Source organism: Borostomias antarcticus (genome assembly GCF_949987555.1).
Source record: "Borostomias antarcticus genome assembly, chromosome: 11".
Taxonomy (NCBI): domain Eukaryota; kingdom Metazoa; phylum Chordata; class Actinopteri; order Stomiiformes; family Stomiidae; genus Borostomias; species Borostomias antarcticus.
In genome coordinates, this window is record NC_140244.1 from 14908665 (window position 1) to 14928762 (window position 20098).

General features: G+C 52.4%; 1 protein-coding gene across 5 annotated transcripts in view; it reads right to left on the reverse strand.

The window, feature by feature from the left end:
• The window catches only part of scn8ab (sodium channel, voltage gated, type VIII, alpha subunit b), a gene marked incomplete at its 3' end in the record, with an annotated part of 67331 nt that overhangs the window by 30745 nt on the left and 16488 nt on the right, over positions 1 to 20098 (reverse strand). Inside the window, exons 10-18 of one of the 5 annotated variants that reach the window (XM_084445279.1) lie at positions 19590 to 19913; positions 18027 to 18156; positions 16345 to 16583; positions 9368 to 9541; positions 6867 to 7223; positions 6474 to 6647; positions 5994 to 6290; positions 923 to 1040; positions 464 to 618 (exon numbers count right to left, since the gene is read on the reverse strand). In XM_084445279.1, coding sequence (XP_084301405.1) covers positions 464 to 618; positions 923 to 1040; positions 5994 to 6290; positions 6474 to 6647; positions 6867 to 7223; positions 9368 to 9541; positions 16345 to 16583; positions 18027 to 18156; positions 19590 to 19913 — 1968 coding nt within the window. Of the gene's footprint in view, positions 1 to 463; positions 619 to 922; positions 1041 to 5993; positions 6294 to 6473; positions 6648 to 6866; positions 7224 to 9367; positions 9542 to 16344; positions 16584 to 18026; positions 18157 to 19544; positions 19914 to 20098 lie in introns of all 5 variants that reach the window. The other 4 variants (XM_084445278.1, XM_084445277.1, XM_084445276.1 and 1 more) reach the window with 4 other exon arrangements.

A 20098-nucleotide genomic window follows, 5' to 3' on the forward strand; every position in this document is an offset into this window, starting at 1 on the left:
GTGAGAACGTTCAAACTGCTATGAGAGATACAATGCATGGAGCTGCAGAGTTAGCGTGTGTGTGTATGTGTGTGTGTGTGTGTGTCTGTGTGTGTGTGTGTGTGTGTGTGTGTGAGAGAGAGAGAGAGAGAGAGAGAGAGAGAGAGAGGGAGAGAGAGAGAGAGAGAGAGAGAGTGTGTCTGCCCCCTGCCTATCTGTATGTGGGAGTGTGTGTGTGTGTGTGTGTGTGTGTGTGTGTGTGTGTGTGTGTGTGTGTGTGTGTATGGGTGTGTGCGTGCGTGCGTGCGTGTGCATGCGTGGGTGCGTGCGTGGGTGTGTGTGTGTGCGGGTGTACATGCGTGCGTGAGTGTGTGTGTATGTATGTGTGTGTGTGTGTGTGTGTGTGTGTGTGTGTGTGTGTGTGTGTGTGTGTGTGTGTGCGTGTGCATACTATACGTGCTCGTGTGTGTGTATGCGCTCTTACCAAAGCGCCACTACTAAGCAGGATCATGAAGATGATGAGGGTCTCAAACCAGTTGTGTTCTACGATCAGGTAGCAGGTCTTCCTCAGGAACCACCAGTGCTTCCCCCAGCCTTGCGTGATGGGAACGTCACAGCACTTATACTTGGCCACGCACTCTGAGGATGGGGAACACACTCACTTTAACACACGTGTGAACTGTAAAACACTTATACACACATCCCTCCTACTGTAGTAACCACATGTCCCTTAGTACTGTAAACACAACAGCACAAAGACTTATCCCAAACTCAAAACCAAGTCATTTAGGATGGTGGCTAACGGCAAAACGAGACTTTGAAGAGAGAAAGTGTCTTGATACTGTATACTTCTCCAGTGCTTTCTTCCTTTACTGTGGGGGGACATATCCCCCCCCCCCCCAGACACACACACACCCCTCCCCCAGACCCACACACCCCTCACCATCTGTCCAGCAGGCGGCCGGGTCCAGGTACTCCTCAACCACCTCCACTACCGCCACCTCCTCCACATCAGGCTTGATGTCGATGGTGCTTCCCTCCGAGGAGCTGGTGTCGTCCAGCTAGGGGGGGCGGAGGGGTTGAGACAGGGAGGGAGAGAGAGGGCCAACACAGCTCCAGTCAATCTCAACACATTTGTTTTTGAATGAACATTTTTACTTGTTTGGAGCACAATGATCTGCTTACGTCCCAGAGGAAGTGAGAAGCAGCGCCCCCCCCCCCCCCTACTCACCCCCCCTGCTCACCCCCCCTGACCAGCGCCCCCCCCCACCCCCTGTTCACCCCCCTTCTCACCCCCCTGCTCACCCCCCCTGACCAGCGCCAGCATGTCTCATGCATGTTTAACCGTTGAAGGTGCGTGTGACCTTCACCCATCAGGCGGTTATTAATAGGGACATTAACAGATAGTAATTAACCTTGATGGCTGATTGATTACCCTAACGGGGCATGCCACTGGAATACAGCATATATGCATAATTATGCAGATGACACAGTGATGAAGGACCTGCTTCTAGGGTTAATTATGCAAATGGAGCCCGGGATCTAATTCTGAAGGATTCACAGGATACACAACGCAAAAACGTACTCCACTCAACAGTGGAGTATGAAAACATGGTAATAGAAGAGAGAGTAATGATGACCAGTACTATGACGTTCTGTAGTAGCAGGGTTAGGGTTAGGGTTAGGGTTAGGGTTTGGGCTTGGTGTCACACGGCCTCATGGTTACGATATAATGACCTCCCTGACGACTTAGGTCTATTTCCTAAAACAATAGTGGGACCAAACACTCGAATCTGGAGACTCTACGATTGCTCTACCCAAACTGCATAAGTCCATCCATCCATCCATCTTCATCCGCTTATCCGGGGTCGGGTCGCGGAGGCAGCAGCTCCAGCAGGGGGCCCCAGACATCCCTTTCCCTAGCAGCATCAACCAGCTCTGCCTGGGGAATCTTTAGCCGCTCACAGGCCAGTGCGGAGATGTAGTCCCGCCACCTAGTCCTGGGTCTACCCCGCGGCCTCCTCCCAGCCGGACACGCCTGGGACATCTCCCTAGGGAGGCGCCCAGGAGGCATCCTCACTAAATGCCCGAACCACCTCAACTGGGTCCTTTCGACGCAAAGGAGCAGCGGCTCTACTCCAAGTCTCTCCCGGATAACTGAACTTCTCACCCGATCTCTCAGGGAGACCCCAGCCATCCTCCGGAGAAAACTCATTTCGGCCGCTTGTATCCGTGATCTCGTTCTTTCGGTCATGACCCATCCTTCATGACCATAGGTGAGGGTGGGGACGAAGATAGACCGGTAGATCGAGAGCTTTGCCTTTTGGCTCAGCTCTCTTTTCATCACAACAGTGCGGTAAAGCGACTTCAGAACCGCACCAGCTGCTCCGATTCTCCGGCCAAACTCCCTCTCCATGGTTCCCTCACTCGTGAACAAGACCCCCAGATACTTAAATCCTTCACTTGGGGTAAGGACTCATTTCCTACTCGGAGCGGACAGGCCACCGGTTTCCTGCTGAGAACCATGGCCTCAGATTTAGAAGTGCTGATTCTCATCCCAGCCGCTTCACTCAGTTGCGAACCTATCCAGAGAGTGCTGGAGGTCGCAGGCAGTTGATGCCATCAGGACCACATCATCTGCAAATAGCAGCGACGTGATCCCCAGCTCACCGAACCTCAAACCGACCTTCCCATGGCTACGCATCGATATCCTGTCCATGAAAATCACAAACAGGATTGGTGACGAAGCGCAGCCCTGGCGGAGGCCAACCCCCACCGGAAAGGAAGACGACTTACTGCCGAGGACCCGGACACAGCTCTCGCTCTGGGTGTACAGGGATTGGATGGCCCTAAGTAGGGACCCCCTCACCCCATACTCCCGCATAACCCTCCACAAGACCTCTCGAGTGACCCGGTCGTAAGCCTTCTCCAAGTCCACAAAACACATGTAGACAAGTTGGGCAAACTCCCAAGCCCCCTCCAAGATCCTCGCGAGAGTGAAGAGCTGGTCGGTGGTTCCACGACCAGGACGAAATCCGCATTGTTCCTCTTCGATCTGAGGTTCGACTATCGGCCGGACCCTCCTTTCCAGCACCTTGGAGTAAACTTTCCCTGGGAGGCTGAGTAATGTGATGCCTCTATAATTGGCACACACACTCTGGGCCCCTTTTTTGAATATTGGGACCACCACCCCAGTCTGCCACTCCTTTGGCACTGACCCAGACTTCCACGCAATGTTAAAGAGGCCTGTCAAACAAGACAGCCCCTCAACACCCAGCGCCTTCAGCATTTCTGGACGGATCTCATCAGTCCCTGGGGCTCTGCCACTGTGGAGTTGTTTGACTCAAACTCAAGTCAACTCAGTGACCTCCTCCAAGGACATTGACGACCCCCCATCATCTTCCGGCCCTGCCTCGATCGTAGAGGGTGGATTAGTCGGGTTCAGGAGTTCCTCAAAGTGCTCCTTCCAATGCTCAACAACCTCCTCAGTTGAGGTCAGCAGTGTCCCCTCCTTGCTGTATACAGCTTGGATGGTCCCCCGCTTTCCCTTCCTGAGGTGTCTGATGGTCTTCCAGAAACACTTTGGTGCCGACCGAAAGTCCTTCTCCATGGTTTCTCCGAACTCCTCCCACACCCGCTGCTTTGCCTTGGTCACGGCCGAAGCCGCAGCCCTCCAGGCCAGTCGATACCCTGCAACTGCTTCTGGAGTCCCCCGGGCTAACATATCCCGGAAGGCCTCCTTCTTCATTTGGACGGCTTCCCTGACCACCGCTGTCCACCACGGTGTCCGAGGGTTACCGCCCCTTGAGGTACCTATGGCCCTCAGGCCACAGCTCACAGCCGCAGCTTCAGCAATGGAGGCTTTGAACACCGACCACTCATGCTCGATGTCCCCAACCTCCACAGGGATGCCTGAGAAGCTCCGCCGGAGGTGACAATTTAAATCTCTCCGGACAGGCTCTTCCTCCAGACGTTCCCAGTTCACCCTCACTACACGCTTGGGTTTTCCAGGTCTGTCCAGAAGCTTCCCCCGCCATCGAAACCAGCTCACCACCAGATGGTGATCAGTGGACAGCTCTGCCCCTCTCTTTACCCGAGTGTCCAAAACACATGGCCTCAGATCAGATGATACAATAACGAAATCGATCATCAACCTTCGGCCTAAGGTGTTCTGATGCCAGGTGTACTTGTGGGCATCCTTGTGTTCGAACATGGTGTTTGTTATGGACAATCCGTGACTAGCACAGAAGTCCAACAACAAAACAACAAACTGCATAAGTGTATTGTTAAAATGAGTATCTCTGTTAGAGTAGGATCTCTGTTAGGTCTAGAACAGTCTGAACGGTCTAGAACAGTCTGTTAGGTCTAGAACAGTCTTGAACAGTCTGAATGGTCTAGAACAGTCTGTTAGGTCTAGAACAGTCTAGAACAGTCTGAACGGTCTAGAACAGTCTAGAACAGTCTGAACGGTCTAGAACAGTCTGAGCGGTCTAGAACAGTCTGAACGGTCTAGAACAGTCTGAACGGTCTAGAACAGTCTAGAACAGTCTGACGGGTCTAGAACAGTCTAGAACAGTCTAGAACAGTCTAGAACGGTCTGAACAGTCTGAACGTTCTAGAACAGTGTTTGGCTTATTAAACCTACAGTGATACATCACCACACATCTGAACAGTGAGTCAAGGTGAGCCAGGACAAACTGGTGAACCTCATGCATGCCACTGTAGCACTCTCATTTCGACACACACACACACACACACACACACACACACACACACACACACACACGTACACGCGCACAGACACCCGGCCAATCAGATTCACTGGTGAATGACGCTGCACTTTAGAATCCTGAGTCGTCAGCAAAGGAGCATTTTCCTTCTCTCTCTCTCTGGTTCAACAAACAGCCTGACACATTTCTGCCTCTCTCATTGGCTGACAGGGGCTTTATCTGTGGCCAATCCCTGCGAGCTGTGATGAGACAGGCTGAGCTGCCTCCTGATTGGCTGAGAGCGGGCTGAGGAGGTGGTTCAGGTCAAGGTGACCCACACGACAGACATCACACCGCCCCTGCTAACACACTCACTTTCTGTTAGATATGACCTCTCCCCCACTTACAGTCTGTTTGAATGTATTTCAATCTCTGTCTCTGTCTGTCTGTCTCTCTCTTTTTTTTCTTTTTTTGTACAGCACTTTGGGTTCAAGATATGCACTTAATAAATCAGATTTATTATAATTATTGTTATTATTAACTACTACTCTAACACTGAATCCACACCTTTTGTCCCGATGAGTCATGAACCTACAAGTATCAGAGTACTACACCAAGGTGATAGAAAAAGAAGACTGAGCTTTGAGAAAGCATGAGAAAGCAACTATATTCCGGGGCGTCTCTCATGTCATATGCCCAAATATATGTCCATTCCAGAGTTACATTGTAGAATGTCAACCCTATATCCTGTGTTGCCATGTATATGCACAGTGTGCTACATTTGTTTGTATGAACAGTGCTATATAAATAAAGTTGACTTTGACTTTTTACTTTGACTACACCCAGTGCTACAGTACCCCCCCCCCCATGCCCAATGCTACAGTACCCCCCCCCCCAATACTACAGTACCCCCCAATACTACAGTACCCCCCAATGTTACAGTACCCCCCAATGTTACAGTACCCCCAATACTACAGTACCCCCCAATACTACAGTACCCCCCAATGTTACAGTACCCCCCAATACTACAGTACCCCCCCCCCCCAATGTTACAGTACCCCCAATACTACAGTACCCCCCAGTGCTACAGTACCCCCCAATGCTACAGTACCCCCCAATACTACAGTACCCCCCAATGTTACAGTACCCTCCAATGCTACAGTACCCCCCCCCCCAATGTTACAGTACCCCCCAATGCTACAGTACCCCCCAATGCTACAGCCCCCCCCCAATGCTACAGTACCCCCCAATGCTACAGTCCCCCCCCCCCCCCCCACCCCTCCAATCCCCTCTTTTCTCACTCACGTCTTTGCTATTCTCCACGTCCGATTCGCTGCTGAAGTCTTCCGTGTTGAGGTTCTCAAAGTCGGACTCGCCCACGGCGATGGGCACGCAGACGGTCAGGTTGGGGTTGTGTATGAAGGACATGTGGTCCTCGTCGATCATGTATTTGCCCACACTGCTGCCGATGCCGCTGGTAGTGCCGTTACCGTTCTTGGCATAGTCCAGCTCGCGATTGATGTCCACGCCCGTGTGGTTAGCGATGCAGTTGAGCTTCTTATCATACATGTCGTCTAGAGGCTTCTGCTCATCCTCTATAGGCTGCTTACCACAATGAGAGTCACTGTCAGGAACATCTCAAGACCATCCAACAACATCAACACAACATTGTGTCCCGGTTACTCGTCTCACTCGAGGATAAGACCAAACATCTCTACTTCTATGGGTAAAACACAGCGTGATGCCACAGAATACTGAGACCAGGCAGCCCAGAGGACACTTTACCTTTTTGAGCACAGTGGCGACAAAGACGCGCATGTGGATCTTGAACCAGGCGATCCCCTTCTTTATGCGGATGACGGCGATCTGGAGGTTGTTCATCTCACCATCATCATCTGTTGCCGCCAGATTGTCGGCACTGAAAGAGCTCAGTAGTAAGGCAAGGAACAGGTTCAACACCTGGACAAAGACAAACAGAAGAGTGTCCCTCAGTCACTTCCTGTCTTCCAAAATACAGGTCTAGCTAGAGACAGATATATGAAGTGTGGCTCCATAAGTCATTGCAGCACACCGTATGTCAACCAATAAACAAAATATGCCCCTCATTGTAGCAGCTCATTTATATACACAGCTCTGGGCCTAGCTACGAATAGCTTAAAAGCCACTACTAGAACTTACCACCAAGTTCCCTATCACCATAACCATCATGAAGACGATGAGGCACATGGTCTGTCCAGCCACCTCCATGCAATCCCACATGGTCTCAATCCATTCACCGCATAATACCCGAAACACGATCAGAAAAGAGTGGAAGAAGTCGTGCATGTGCCAGCGGGGCAGCTCGCAGGACAGGGCGATCTTGCACACGCAGTCCTTGTAGTTCTTGCCGAACAGCTGCATGCCGACCACGGCGAAGATGAAGACGATGATGGCCAGCACCAGGGTCAGGTTCCCCAGGGCGCCCACGGAGTTGCCGATGATCTTGATCAGCATGTTGAGGGTGGGCCATGACTTGGCCAGTTTGAACACTCTCAGCTGGGGAGGACGGAGAGAGAGGGGAGGTAAGGAAGGAAGGCTGTCATTAAGGGGCCAAGCACCACAGTGCCAGGCACCCTATTGAAATTGGTAGTATTATTATTCAGCAATGGAAGTCTATGGCAGCCCCTATAACCAACTGGTAACTTTTTACGAAACTTTATACAATGGTAGAGGATCATGCGAAGAGGCAATGGAACAAGTCTTACATCAACTGGCCAAAGGGGGGCGCTATAGCAACTGTTTGAAATGGCAACATTTGAACAGGCATATCTCAGGCCCTGTTTGACCTGATTGCTTCAAGAACCTATAACTTCAGGTTATGCAAATCTTCGCCATTTTTATTTTTTTGAAAAACGCTTAAAATCTATCTCCTCCTAGGAACTTTTACAAATCTGCATGGAGTGCGGTAAACACAATCTCGGGAGCAATATCTAAAGTTCCATTTTGGCAAAAGTTTGAAAAGTAAAGAGACAAAGCCACCATTGGCGATTTTATAGGGGGGGCAGGGAGGGCAAGTGCCCCCCCTGATTGGCCAGCCCAACTCTCTTTTTTTTAACTAATTAACACAATTACTAAATACATAGTTGTGGTTTGTACCAGTTTGTGTTAGGTCATCATTAATTTTTAATTTAATTAATATTTATTACTTAAACTAGGCTACCTTTAAAAAAAATATATACATTCATAATCCACCAATGGCACAACTCGTCTGTGGACCTCAACTATTTCCGGTTTGATCTGTTACCACAAAAAAATGAGATCTGACTGTACTGCTCAGTGCTCAACAAGCTACAACTAGCCAACCTGCTCACAATGGCGAAAAGAGCTATAAAAATAATTGACCACTTCTTCATAAAAAAAAAAAAACTGTCAATGCTAATGAAGAAGCTACCACTCGAAATGACAGCGCAGCAGGTGCAATCGAATGCAGAAGTGCTCCAGAGGCTATCGAAGCTAGCACACTAGCAACATCACCATCGGCGAGGAAGCTAGCACCAGCAGGCAGTTGCAGTTTGATGTTGTGATGTTGGGTATGGCCAAGTGCTCGGTCATAAAGTCATAATGACATGCTTGTGGTGTCTAGATGAAGTTTGATGCGTTGTGCATATTGAATTGTCATACATATTTCTTATTAGCATACTGTACACAACTGGCATTCTTTGTAAATAGATGGGACGAGACGGCAGAAGTTTTTTTTTCTCATGTCAAAATGTTGCCCCCCCTACTCTCAGAGGGTAAAATCGCCTATGAAAGCCACTATGCATTAATGAAATTTGCTGACGGCGTGGCTTTTCACATAGAAGTGTATGACTTCTGAGCGGTTTCTGAGAACACCACAAAACTTTATAAGCCTATCACCACCCATGAACAGAGGCTATCTCTCCATTATTGGTCCAATTAAACCAAATGGGGGTGCTAGAGAGCTCATTTCCTGTTTAGGCTCAACCAACATGCAGATTTTTCTGAAACTTGATACATTGGTAGAAGGGCATGCCTAATACTCACTGGAGAAAGATGAAACTGATTGGCCACAAGGTGGAGCTATAACAAGCTAAAATGCTTAAAAGTGGCTAAAACGCAATTGAATGCTGTAGCACCCCCCATGGCCAAATGGGGTTCATATTGCTTGTATGGGTAGGTCATGGCTTGCTCTACAACTTACTCATCGGACTCGAAATTGCCAGATTAAATTTTTATGTCGATATAAGCTTTTGTGAAAAGCCACCCATCGCGTTTTTATGGTATTTTCATTGACATTTTCAATGGCCACATGGCTCAAATGTGGCTATGCCGTTTCCTTATTGCCTTTGATGCATTTGTTGCCCTTGGCCCCCATTATTGCTGCTTGCAGATATATTCTCATGTGTTTCTTTTGGTCAGTGTTTAGGGAACTGGGTTCCTGGGCATCTGGCATATGAATCTGACCCTGCATTCAAATAACAGCCCCCTCCTTCTCCCTCCCCTGACCTCTCCCTCCCTCTCCCTCCCCTGACCTCTCCCTCTCCTGACCTCTCCCTCCCCCTCTCGCCACCAGTGATGACTTATCTGCACATAAGGGTCATGAGAGGTCATCCAATAATTACATACAGTACCTCCACTCACCGCACCTTCTACTGCCCGCCCATGTCTGTTTCACTCACCAATCGGAATGACCGGAGCACGGACAGACCCTCTACGTCAGCCAATCCCAGCTCAACTAAACTCAGGGTCACGATGAAGCCGTCAAAGCAGTTCCAGCCCTCCTGGAAGTAGTAGTAGGGGTCCATGGCAACAAGCTTGGCGAACATCTCACAAGCGAAGATAGTGGTGAACACCTGTGTAGAGAGAGAGAGAGAGACAGAGACAGACAGATGAGGAGAGGCAAGTGTTATTCAACTGACCAAAGTGACTAAGAGGCCTGAGAAGCATACAGGTGTCATAGAACACGGTTCTACACAGTGGGTTAAATGGGTCCATTCACACATTCATTTACACATTCATTCACACATTCATTCACACATTCATTCGTGATTTATTCAACGGGTCCATCTACACATTCGAGGCACGTGGGCAGCGAGCACTGAGCACCTCCCCTGCGCCCCACACTCCTGCCCACACACCCAGAAAGTAGGCAGACAACGAACGTAAGCAGCACCGAGGGCTTTTGTACCTAGATAACTGGTTTATTGAGAGGGTAGGGTAGAATAGGGTAGGGTAGGGTAGGGTAGGGTAGGGTAGGGTAGGGTAGGGTAGGGTAGGGTAGGGTAGGGTAGGTAGGGTAGGGTAGGGTAGGGTAGGGTAGGGTAGGGTAGGGTAGAGCAGTGTAGGGTAGGGTAGGGCAGGGTAGAGTAGGGTAGGGTAGAGTAGAGTAGGGCAGGGTAGAGTAGGGTAGGGTAGGTAGGGTAGAGCAGGGTAAGGTAGGGTAGGGTAGAGTAGAGTAGGGTAGGGTAGGGTAGAGTAGAACAGGGTAGGGTAGGGTAGGGTAGGGTAGGGTAGGGTAGGGTAGAGTAGAGTAGGGTAGGGTAGGGTAGGGTAGGGTAGGGTAGGGTAGGGTAGGGTAGAGTAGGGTAGGGTAGGGCAGGGCAGGGTAGGGTAGAGCAGGGTAGGGTAGGGTAGGGTAGAGTAGGGTAGGGTAGGGTAGGGTAGAGTAGGATAGGGTAGAGTAGGGTAGAGCAGGGTAGGGTAGGGTAGTGTAGGGTAGAGCAGGGTAGAGCAGGGTAGGGCAGGGCAGGGCAGAGCAGGGTAGGGCAGGGCAGGGTAGGGTAGAGCAGGGTAGGGTAGGGCAGGGCAGGGCAGGGCAGGGCAGGGCAGGGCAGGGCAGGGCAGGGCAGGGTAGAGTAGGGTAGGGTAGGGTAGGGTAGGTAGGGTAGAGCAGGGTAGGGTAGGGCAGGGTAGGGTAGAGCAGGGTTGGGCAGGGCAGGGTAGGGTAGGGTAGTGTTGGCTTTTGGCGTTTTTCTTCTTCTGTTGCTCTGCGTTGTGTATTTTTTTGTAAGCCTTGATAAGAGTTGCAGCACCATCTAATTATGAACCACGATGTTAATAGCCTTCTTTGTTGTGATAGTATTGATAAAATCACCAGACACGGGATTGGAAGCGGCGACAGATGATAGATTTATTGTACAAAGATACAATCACATGGAACACTGGGATGTTTCCCTAGTCTCTCTCTCTCCCTGCTTCTCTGCTGGCTGCGGCTGTGGCGCGAAGTCAAGGCCTTAGACTTCCCTCCCCGCATGGTGTTATCAGCGGGGCTGCCTGCTGGGAGTAGCGAATCTGTCCGTCCGAGTTGCCTACCGTTTCCAAATCAAAGTCTTAAGGTTTGGTTGAGAAGTTAAATAGTGCTCTCTCGGCCCACCCCCCACGCCTAAGCCTGCCCGTTTAGGTGAAGCTAGATTGGTGGAGGAGTGACCATACAGATGTGTCGCCTGTCACCCTAACATGATATCTTAATCACCATTGGTTGTCAGTCTACATTGTGTCTGTTTATAGTGTCCCATAGAGATGTGTCATTAATACCCCAGAGGAGAGGCCCCCCCTGTGGCCTAAGTGTGACCTCTTGACACCCACTACCCTGAACGGCCACAGCAGCATCAGCTGTCTCCTTCTATCCCTTCCACTGCACATCCCAGACTGTTTACATGAGCACAAAAACACACAAACAAGCATTACTTTGACTTTAAGACTGTGGACTTTTACCTATATTCTTCAGTAGGGTAGGGTAGGGTAGGGTAGGGTAGGGTAGGGTAGGGTAGGGTAGGGTAGGTAGGGTAGAGCAGGGTAGAGTAGGGTAGGGTAGGGTAGGGTAGGGTAGAGTAGAGTACGGTAGGGTAGGGTAGAGTAGGTTAGGGTAGGGTAGGGTACAGCAGGGTAAGGTAGGGTAGGGTAGGGTAGAGTAGAGTAGGGTAGGTAGGGTAGAGCAGGGAAGGGTAGGGTAGGGTAGAGCAGGGTAGGTAGGGTAGGGTAGGGTAGGGTAGGGTAGGGCAGGGTAGGGTAGGGTAGGGTAGGGAAGGGCAGGGCAGGGTAGGGTAGGGTAGTGCAGGGTAGGGTAGGGCAGGGTAGAGCAGGGTAGGGTAGGGCAGGGTAGGGTAGGTAGGGTAGAGCAGGGTAGGGCAGGGCAGAGCAGGGTAGGGCAGGGCAGGGTAGGGTAGAGCAGGGTAGGGTAGGGCAGGGCAGGGCAGGGCAGGGTAGGGTAGGGCAGGGCAGGGCAGGGCAGGGTAGGGTAGGGTAGGTAGGGTAGAGCAGGGTAGGGCAGGGTAGGGCAGGGTAGGGTAGGGTAGGGTAGGGTAGGGTAGAGCAGGCTAGGGTAGGGTAGGGTAGGGCAGGGCAGGGTAGGTAGAGCAGGGTAGGGCAGGGTAGGGCAGGGCAGGGCAGGGTAGGGTAGGGTAGGGTAGGGTAGGGTAGGGTAGGGTAGGGTAGAGTAGAGTACGGTAGGGTAGGTTAGAGTAGGTTAGGGTAGGGTAGGGTACAGCAGGGTAGGGTAGGGTAGGGTAGAGTAGGGTAGGGTAGGGTAGAGTAGAGTAGGGTAGGGTAGGGTAGGGTAGGTAGGGTAGAGCAGGGAAGGGTAGAGCAGGGTAGGGCAGGGTAGGGCAGGGCAGGGCAGGGCAGGGTAGGGTAGGGTAGGGTAGGGTAGGGTAGGGTAGGGTAGGGTAGGGTAGGGTAGAGTAGAGTACGGTAGGGTAGGTTAGAGTAGGTTAGGGTAGGGTAGGGTACAGCAGGGTAGGTAGGGTAGGGTAGGGTAGGGTAGGGTAGGGTAGGGCAGGGCAGGGCAGGGCAGGGCAGGGTAGAGCAGGGTAGGGTAGGGCAGGGCAGGGCAGGGCAGGGTAGGGTAGGTAGGGTAGGGTAGGGTAGGGCAGGGTAGGGTAGGTAGGGTAGAGCAGAGTAGGGCAGGGCAGGGTAGGGCAGGGTAGGGTAGAGCAGGGTAGGTTAGGGTAGGGCAGGGCAGGGCAGGGCAGGGCAGGGCAGGGCAGGGCAGGGCAGGGCAGGGTAGGGTAGGGCAGGGCAGGGCAGGGTAGGGTAGGTAGGGTAGGGTAGGGTAGGGTAGAGCAGGGTAGGGTAGGTAGAGTAGGGTAGGGTAGGGTAGGGTAGGGTAGGATAGGGTAGGGTAGGGCAGGGCAGGGTAGGGTAGGGTAGGGTAGGGTAGAGCAGGGTAGGGTAGGGTCGGGTAGGGCAGGGCAGGGCAGGGTAGGGTAGGTAGAGCAGGGTAGGGCAGGGTAGGGTAGGGTAGGGTAGAGCAGGGTAGGGTAGGGCAGGGCAGGGCAGGGCAGGGCAGGGCAGAGCAGGGCAGGGCAGGGTAGGTAGGGTAGGGTAGGGTAGGGTAGAGCAGGGTAGGGTAGGTAGAGTAGGGTAGGGTAGGGTAGGGTAGGGTAGGGTAGGGTAGGGTAGGGTAGGGTAGGGTAGGGTAGGGTAGAGCAGGGTAGGGTAGGGTAGGGTAGAGCAGGGTAGGGCAGGGTAGGGTAGGGTAGGTAGGGTAGGGTAGGGTAGGGTAGGGTAGGGTAGGGTAGAGCAGGGTAGGGTAGGTAGAGTAGGGTAGGGTAGGGTAGGGTAGGGTAGGGTAGAGCAGGGTAGGGTAGGGTAGGGTAGGGTAGAGCAGGGTAGGGCAGGGTAGGGCAGGGTAGGGTAGGGTAGAGCAGGGTAGGGTAGGGTCGGGTAGGGCAGGGCAGGGTAGGGTAGGTAGAGCAGGGTAGGGCAGGGTAGGGTAGGGTAGGGTAGAGCAGGGTAGGGCAGGGCAGGGCAGGGCAGGGCAGGGCAGGGCAGGGCAGGGCAGGGCAGAGCAGGGCAGGGTAGGGTAGGGTAGGGCAGGGTAGGGAAGGGTAGAGCAGGGTAGGGCAGGGTAGGGTAGGGCAGGGTAGGGTAGAGCAGGGTAGGGCAGGGTAGGGTAGGGTAGGGCAGGGCAGGGCAGGGTAGGGAAGGTAGGGTAGAGCAGGGTAGGGCAGGGTAGGGCAGGGTAGGGTAGGGTAGAGCAGGGTAGGGTAGGGTAGAGCAGGGTAGGGCAGGGTAGGGTAGGGTAGAGCAGGGTAGGGTAGGGTCGGGTAGGGCAGGGCAGGGTAGGGTAGGTAGAGCAGGGTAGGGCAGGGTAGGGTAGGGTAGGGTAGGGTAGGGTAGGGTAGAGCAGGGCAGGGCAGGGCAGGGCAGGGCAGAGCAGGGCAGGGTAGGGTAGGGTAGGGTAGGGTAGGGCAGGGTAGGGTAGGGTAGGGAAGGGTAGAGCAGGGTAGGGCAGGGTAGGGTAGGGCAGGGTAGGGTAGAGCAGGGTAGGGCAGGGTAGGGTAGGGTAGGGTAGGGTAGGGTAGGGCAGGGCAGGGCAGGGTAGGGAAGGTAGGGTAGAGCAGGGTAGGGCAGGGTAGGGCAGGGTAGGGTAGGGTAGAGCAGGGTAGGGTAGGGTAGGGCAGGGCAGGGTAGGGTAGGTAGGGTAGAGCAGGGTAGGGCAGGGTAGGGCAGGGCAGGGCAGGGCAGGGCAGGGCAGGGCAGGGTAGGGTAGGGTAGGGTAGAGCAGGGTAGGGTAGGGCAGGGCAGGGCAGGGCAGGGTAGGGTAGGGTAGGTAGGGTAGAGCAGGGTAGGGCAGGGTATGGCAGGGTAGGGTAGGGTAGGTAGGGTAGAGCAGGGTAGGGCAGGGTAGGGCAGGGTAGGGTAGGGTACTTAGCATGCTACGTTGGTGGACCCATTCCCACTATTTCCTCCTAATCTCTGGTCATGTGGCCGATCATCACTGCAGAAAACACCCCGTGATTCATCCTGCACCACCCCTGACACGCTGCCAACTCCTCTCACCTCATTTCCTGTATCGCTCCTGACAACATGCCAATTGCTGTGACCTCATTTCCTGTCTCATCTCTGACCACCACATCTCCTGACTTTCCACATATAGATTGTCTCCAAGTAAAATATGTATATGTATAATGTCTGAGAGACAGGGACCAGCACAGAGAGACGCCATCTCTGCTCTCCCCACACTCACAGGGCCCCGATACCCAGCAGCACGCAGCATTAAACGGTCCAGATCAATCAGGCTCTATAGAAATGTAATGCATATTCCCCCAGAGTCAGAGTCAGGACCAGGACTGCTGATTCGGAGAGAGGGGAGGAATGAGAGAGGGGGGAGGAAGGGAGAGAGAGTTAAGAGCTGTAGTACCACCCGAGAGAGAGAGAGAGAGAGAGAGAGAGAGACAGAGAGAGAGAGAAGGAGAGAGAGAGAGAGGGAGAGGGAGAGAGAGAGAGAGAGAGAGAGATAGGGAGAGAGAGAGAGAGAGAGAGAGAGAGAGGGGGGGGGCAGAATGTTCTAGAGGGAGTAGAGGGGCGAGCGAGATAGAGCAGAAGAGTAAGAGAGGGAGGGAAAAGGAGAGAGACCAGAGAGGGGGGAAGGGGCACGTTGACTGCTTTAAAATGGAGCTGAATCTTTCATGAGAACCCCATCACTTCTGAGTGTGTGTGTGTGTGTGTGTGTGTGTGTGTGTGTGTGTGTGTGTGTGTGTGTGTGTGTGTGTTTACTACGTGCATGTAGGAAGGCAAAACAAAGAACATGTAGGAAGGGGATTACAGTAGGTGGGCCCTCTCACACATTGACAGCTCACGCAGTCTTCAAAGTGACTAACCTGTCTGTCCAGTGACCTCCCTGTCATACAGGCTTCCTTACCTGGACCACATCCCTTGTTATTCAAACTCAAAGGTTTTAGTGCAGTTTGTGCTCTTCATCAAATGAGCAGCAGAAGTTCAAGTTGCAGCATAATGTTTATCAAGCCCCAAACAACAAGGTGGTGCTCAATAGAGGAGGATTAACAGAGTACAGGGTGAGTGAACGGGTACGTTTATGAAAGTAGATCAGATTCATATCCATCCCTTACTGTCCCTGCTGATGTTAGCCATGTTGACATGCAGCCAGAGGACAGGGGGAGAGCAGGTCTCTCTTTGTTATGGAGTGCAGAGCAGGTCTCTCTTTGTTATGGAGTGGAAACACAATTTAAATCCATAGCAAGGTAATTGTTATCTCTCTCTTATGTTGGAAAGTGTGCACCTACTGTAGTCTGTCATAACATGTGCCCATTAGCCCACAATGCCATTGATGATGAATAATGAATTATACAGTATAAATTGATTGTGTGATCAGGTGCCGTTATCCATTCATTCATTCATTCATTCATAGAGTTTAGGCCTACAGTATAATGAGCTGCTGAGCCTTTCTTGATGGCTGTTCTAAACCCATCGACTGTGTGAGCTACATTCCTGTGGATTTGTTAGTGTAAGCTGGCTAAAGCTATTTGGGATTTTTCCTAGCTGGAGAAGTCAAGCTGTGGTGGTTCTAGTCCAGGAAGGCTGTTAAGTTAGTGTTGATAAATTTGTCACTTCGGAGTGTTTGTGTGTGTCCATGCGTGTGTGTGTGCGCACCAGTGTGCGCTTATGTTGGGGGGCATGAAAACAAAACGAACACAATTACGTTATGCTACTGTGTATGTGTGTGTGTGTGTGTGTGTGTGTGTGGTGGGGGTGCAGATGTGGCCTTCTGCCACGCCTCCATCTTTACAGGAGAATGAAGAGATAAAGATGACAAGAGGGAGAAAGAAGGAAGGAAACAAACGTCTGACAACGTATTGCAAAGACACGAGAGAAAAAATACACAAATATCCTACACTTCCCATAATGCACTCACCAGATTGCCCACAGCCAGCACGTTGGCGAAGTGTTCGGTCATGGGGTAGTGCTCCATGGCCATGAAGAGGGTGTTGAGGACGATGCAGATGGTGATGGCCAGGTCCACGAAGGGGTCCATGACGATGAGGTTGACGATCCTCTTGATCTTCAGCCAGGTTGGACAGCACTCCCAGATCAGGAATATGTTGGAAAACTTGTACCAGCAGGGGGGGCACTTCCTCTGTGACTCCTCCAGCTCTGTGGAGGGGGGAGGGGGGCAGGGAGAAGGAGTGGACAATCCAGAGAGACGGACAGAGAAGTAGAGAATTCTCTTTTAAATGAACCCTATGAGACAAGCCACCATCTTGGCCAGTGGTTTCTATGGTTGTCGTGAGGCTGAGGCTGGTCATGTTAAAGGGGAGGTGAGGAGGGTGGTCTGTTAAAGGGGAGGTGAGGAGGGTGGTCTGTTAAAGGGGAGGTGAGGAGGCTGGTCATGTTAAAGGGGAGGTGAGGAGGCTGGTCATGTTAAAGGGGAGGTGAGGAGGGTGGTCTGTTTAAGGGGTGGTGAGGAGGCTGGTCATGTTAAAGGGGAGGTGAGGAGGGTGGTCTGTTAAAGGGGAGGTGAGGAGGGTGGTCGTGTTAAAGGGGAGGTGAGGAGGGTGGTCATGTTAAAGGGGAGGTGAGGAGGGTGGTCATGTTAAAGGGGAGGTGAGGAGGCTGGTCATGTTAAAGGGGAGGTGAGGAGGGTGGTCATGTTAAAGGGGAGGTGAGGAGGGTGGTCGTGTTAAAGGGGAGGTGAGGAGGGTGGTCTGTTAAAGGGGTGGTGAGGAGGCTGGTCATGTTAAAGGGGAGGTGAGGAGGGTGGTTTGTTAAAGGGGAGGTGAGGAGGGTGGTCTGTTAAAGGGGAGGTGAGGAGGGTGGTCGTGTTAAAGGGGAGGTGAGGAGGCTGGTCATGTTAAAGGGGAGGTGAGGAGGGTGGTCTGTTAAAGGGGAGGTGAGGAGGGTGGTCTGTTAAAGGGGAGGTGAGGAGGGTGGTCGTGTTAAAGGGGAGGTGAGGAGGGTGGTCATGTTAAAGGGGAGGTGAGGAGGGTGGTCATGTTAAAGGGGAGGTGAGGAGGCTGGTCATGTTAAAGGGGAGGTGAGGAGGGTGGTCATGTTAAAGGGGAGGTGAGGAGGGTGGTCGTGTTAAAGGGGAGGTGAGGAGGGTGGTCTGTTAAAGGGGTGGTGAGGAGGCTGGTCATGTTAAAGGGGAGGTGAGGAGGGTGGTTTGTTAAAGGGGAGGTGAGGAGGCTGGTCATGTTAAAGGGGAGGTGAGGAGGCTGGTCATGTTAAAGGGGAGGTGAGGAGGCTGGTCATGTTAAAGGGGAGGTGAGGAGGGTGGTCGTGTTAAAGGGGAGGTGAGGAGGGTGGTCTGTTAAAGGGGAGGTGAGGAGGCTGGTCATGTTAAAGGGGAGGTGAGGAGGGTGGTCTGTTAAAGGGGAGGTGAGGAGGCTGGTCATGTTAAAGGGGAGGTGAGGAGGGTGGTCTGTTAAAGGGGAGGTGAGGAGGCTGGTCATGTTAAAGGGGAGGTGAGGAGGGTGGTCTGTTAAAGGGGAGGTGAGGAGGGTGTTCGTGTTAACGGGGAGGTGAGGAGGGTGGTCATGTTAAAGGGGAGGTGAGGAGGGTGGTCTGTTAAAGGGGAGGTGAGGAGGATGTCCGTACCCTCCAGCGTGTTGGTGACCACGCTCAGCGCGCTGTTGGCCCGGTCCTTCCCCTTGAAGGAGGAGTTGAGCTGGTCCACAGACACCATAAGAGAGCCGGAGTGCTTCTTCTTTGCCTCCACCTCCGTGGTCTACACACAGGGAGACACACAACCCAATTAGAGGCATCACACACACACACACAAACACACACATAACACAACACGTCTCATCGTTAACCCTTGCTTCTATATCCTCCATTTTAGCCCAGCTGGAGATCAGAAAGTGAACCCTTACAAACCCCACATACAGAAGTCTTCTAATGTCAGATAATTTTCTACTCAATGGATCCCTCTGTACACATTTAAGCCCATTGTTCATTAAACATGTTCTCAAACTGTTTACATTATTAGCCCACCCCATAACTATCCCCCCCTCCAACCAGCATGCACAGGCATGCATACATCAAAAAAGAAGAGAGGAGAAAGTTCAAGACATCATTCGCCGGTACACCATGCTACACACAGAAGATAAGTCCACAGGTGAAGCTAGGTCGCTAGAGAGTAGAGGGGTGTCACACTAGCATGCTAGCTAGGAGGAGGCAGAATGCTGTTACTGGGGAGAAAGGGTCAGGTCTGTGTTCTTGCACCACCCAGTGGCTTAGGAGGAGAATGTGCATGAGACAGAAGAGAGAGAAGAGAGAGAGAGAGAAGAGAGAGAGAAGAGCGAGAGGTCCTTCAGATAAAAGAGAGATCATCTGAGAGGTAAAAGAGGCGATAGAGGCAGGTGTTTTGAACTGAGTGATGCCTTTGAGTTGCTTCTCTGTTATGAGTGCGCCTGTGGCCTAGTCTGGTAGAGAGCTGAACAGACTGGACTGGAGCTATGGTAACTGAAAAACACTCAGGACTGTGGTTGGTTGAGTTAGTTAGCGGGGACTGTGGTTGGTTGAGTTAGTTAGCGGGGACTGTGGTTGGTTGAGTTAGTTAGCGGGGACTGTGGTTGGTTGAGTTAGTTAGGGGGGACTGTGGTTGGTTGAGTTAGTTAGCGGGGACTGTGATTGGTTGAGTTAGTTAGCGGGGACTGTGGTTGGTTGAGTTAGTTAGCGGGGACTGTGATTGGTTGAGTTACTTAGCGGGGAATGTTTTCATTTGTGGATAATTGGATATCGCTCAGGCCAGCTAAAGCAAAAGTAGTCGGAAGAAAAAGACCAACAATTGTGTGAGCCCACGAGAAATGAGAGAGAGAATCCAAACAGGAGGACAAAGGAACCAGAATTCAGAGATCAGGAGAAGAAGAAGAAGAAGAAGAAGAAAAGAAGAAGAAGAAGAAGAAGAAGAAGAAGAAGAAGAAGAAGAAGAAGAAGAAGAAGAAGAAGAAGAAGAAGAAGAGAAAGGTTGAAGATTCCAAAAAAAGAGCAGGAAGAAGAGAGAGGAACAAGACCAAAAGAAAATGGGGCGGGGCGGGAGAGAGGGAGGGAGGGAGGGAGGGAGGGAGGGCCCGCCGCCGTGCCCATCATGCCTAGACTGTATCCACGTCTCACGGACGTCCTTACGCTGTCATCAGTGGCTGCCTTATCTATTTTCACCTCAGGCAGAAGCCGTCCGCCGGGCCCGGGCCCGATCAGCGACACCACGCCGTTGCAGTCCACCGTGCTGTTCCGCTTCCCTCCAGAGTGGGGCGCCAGCGGGTTGATGCGCGACGAGCCCTGGCTGTTGCCGCTGTAGCTGTTGCGGCGGTAGGGGATGAACAGCGAGCCCCGGCGGTCCTCGCTCTCCTCCACCGTGCTGTGCTCGTCGTCCGCAAACTCGTTCTCCGAGCCCACGTCCTTGGACCGGCCCTTGAAGCTGAAGATGCTGCTGCGGCTGTTGTGGCGCGACATGAAGGGCGAACCAGGGATACTCAGCAGAGACTGAGAGAGAGAGACATAGAGAGAGAGAGAGGGAGAGAGGGAGGGAGGGAGAGAGGGAGAGAGAGAGAGAGAGAGAGGGGGAGAGAGGGAGAGAGAGGGGGGGGGAGAGAGGAGCGGAGGGAGAGATAGAGGGAGAGAGAGAGAGGAGGGGAGAGAGAGGGAGAGGGAGAGGGAGAGAGAGGGGG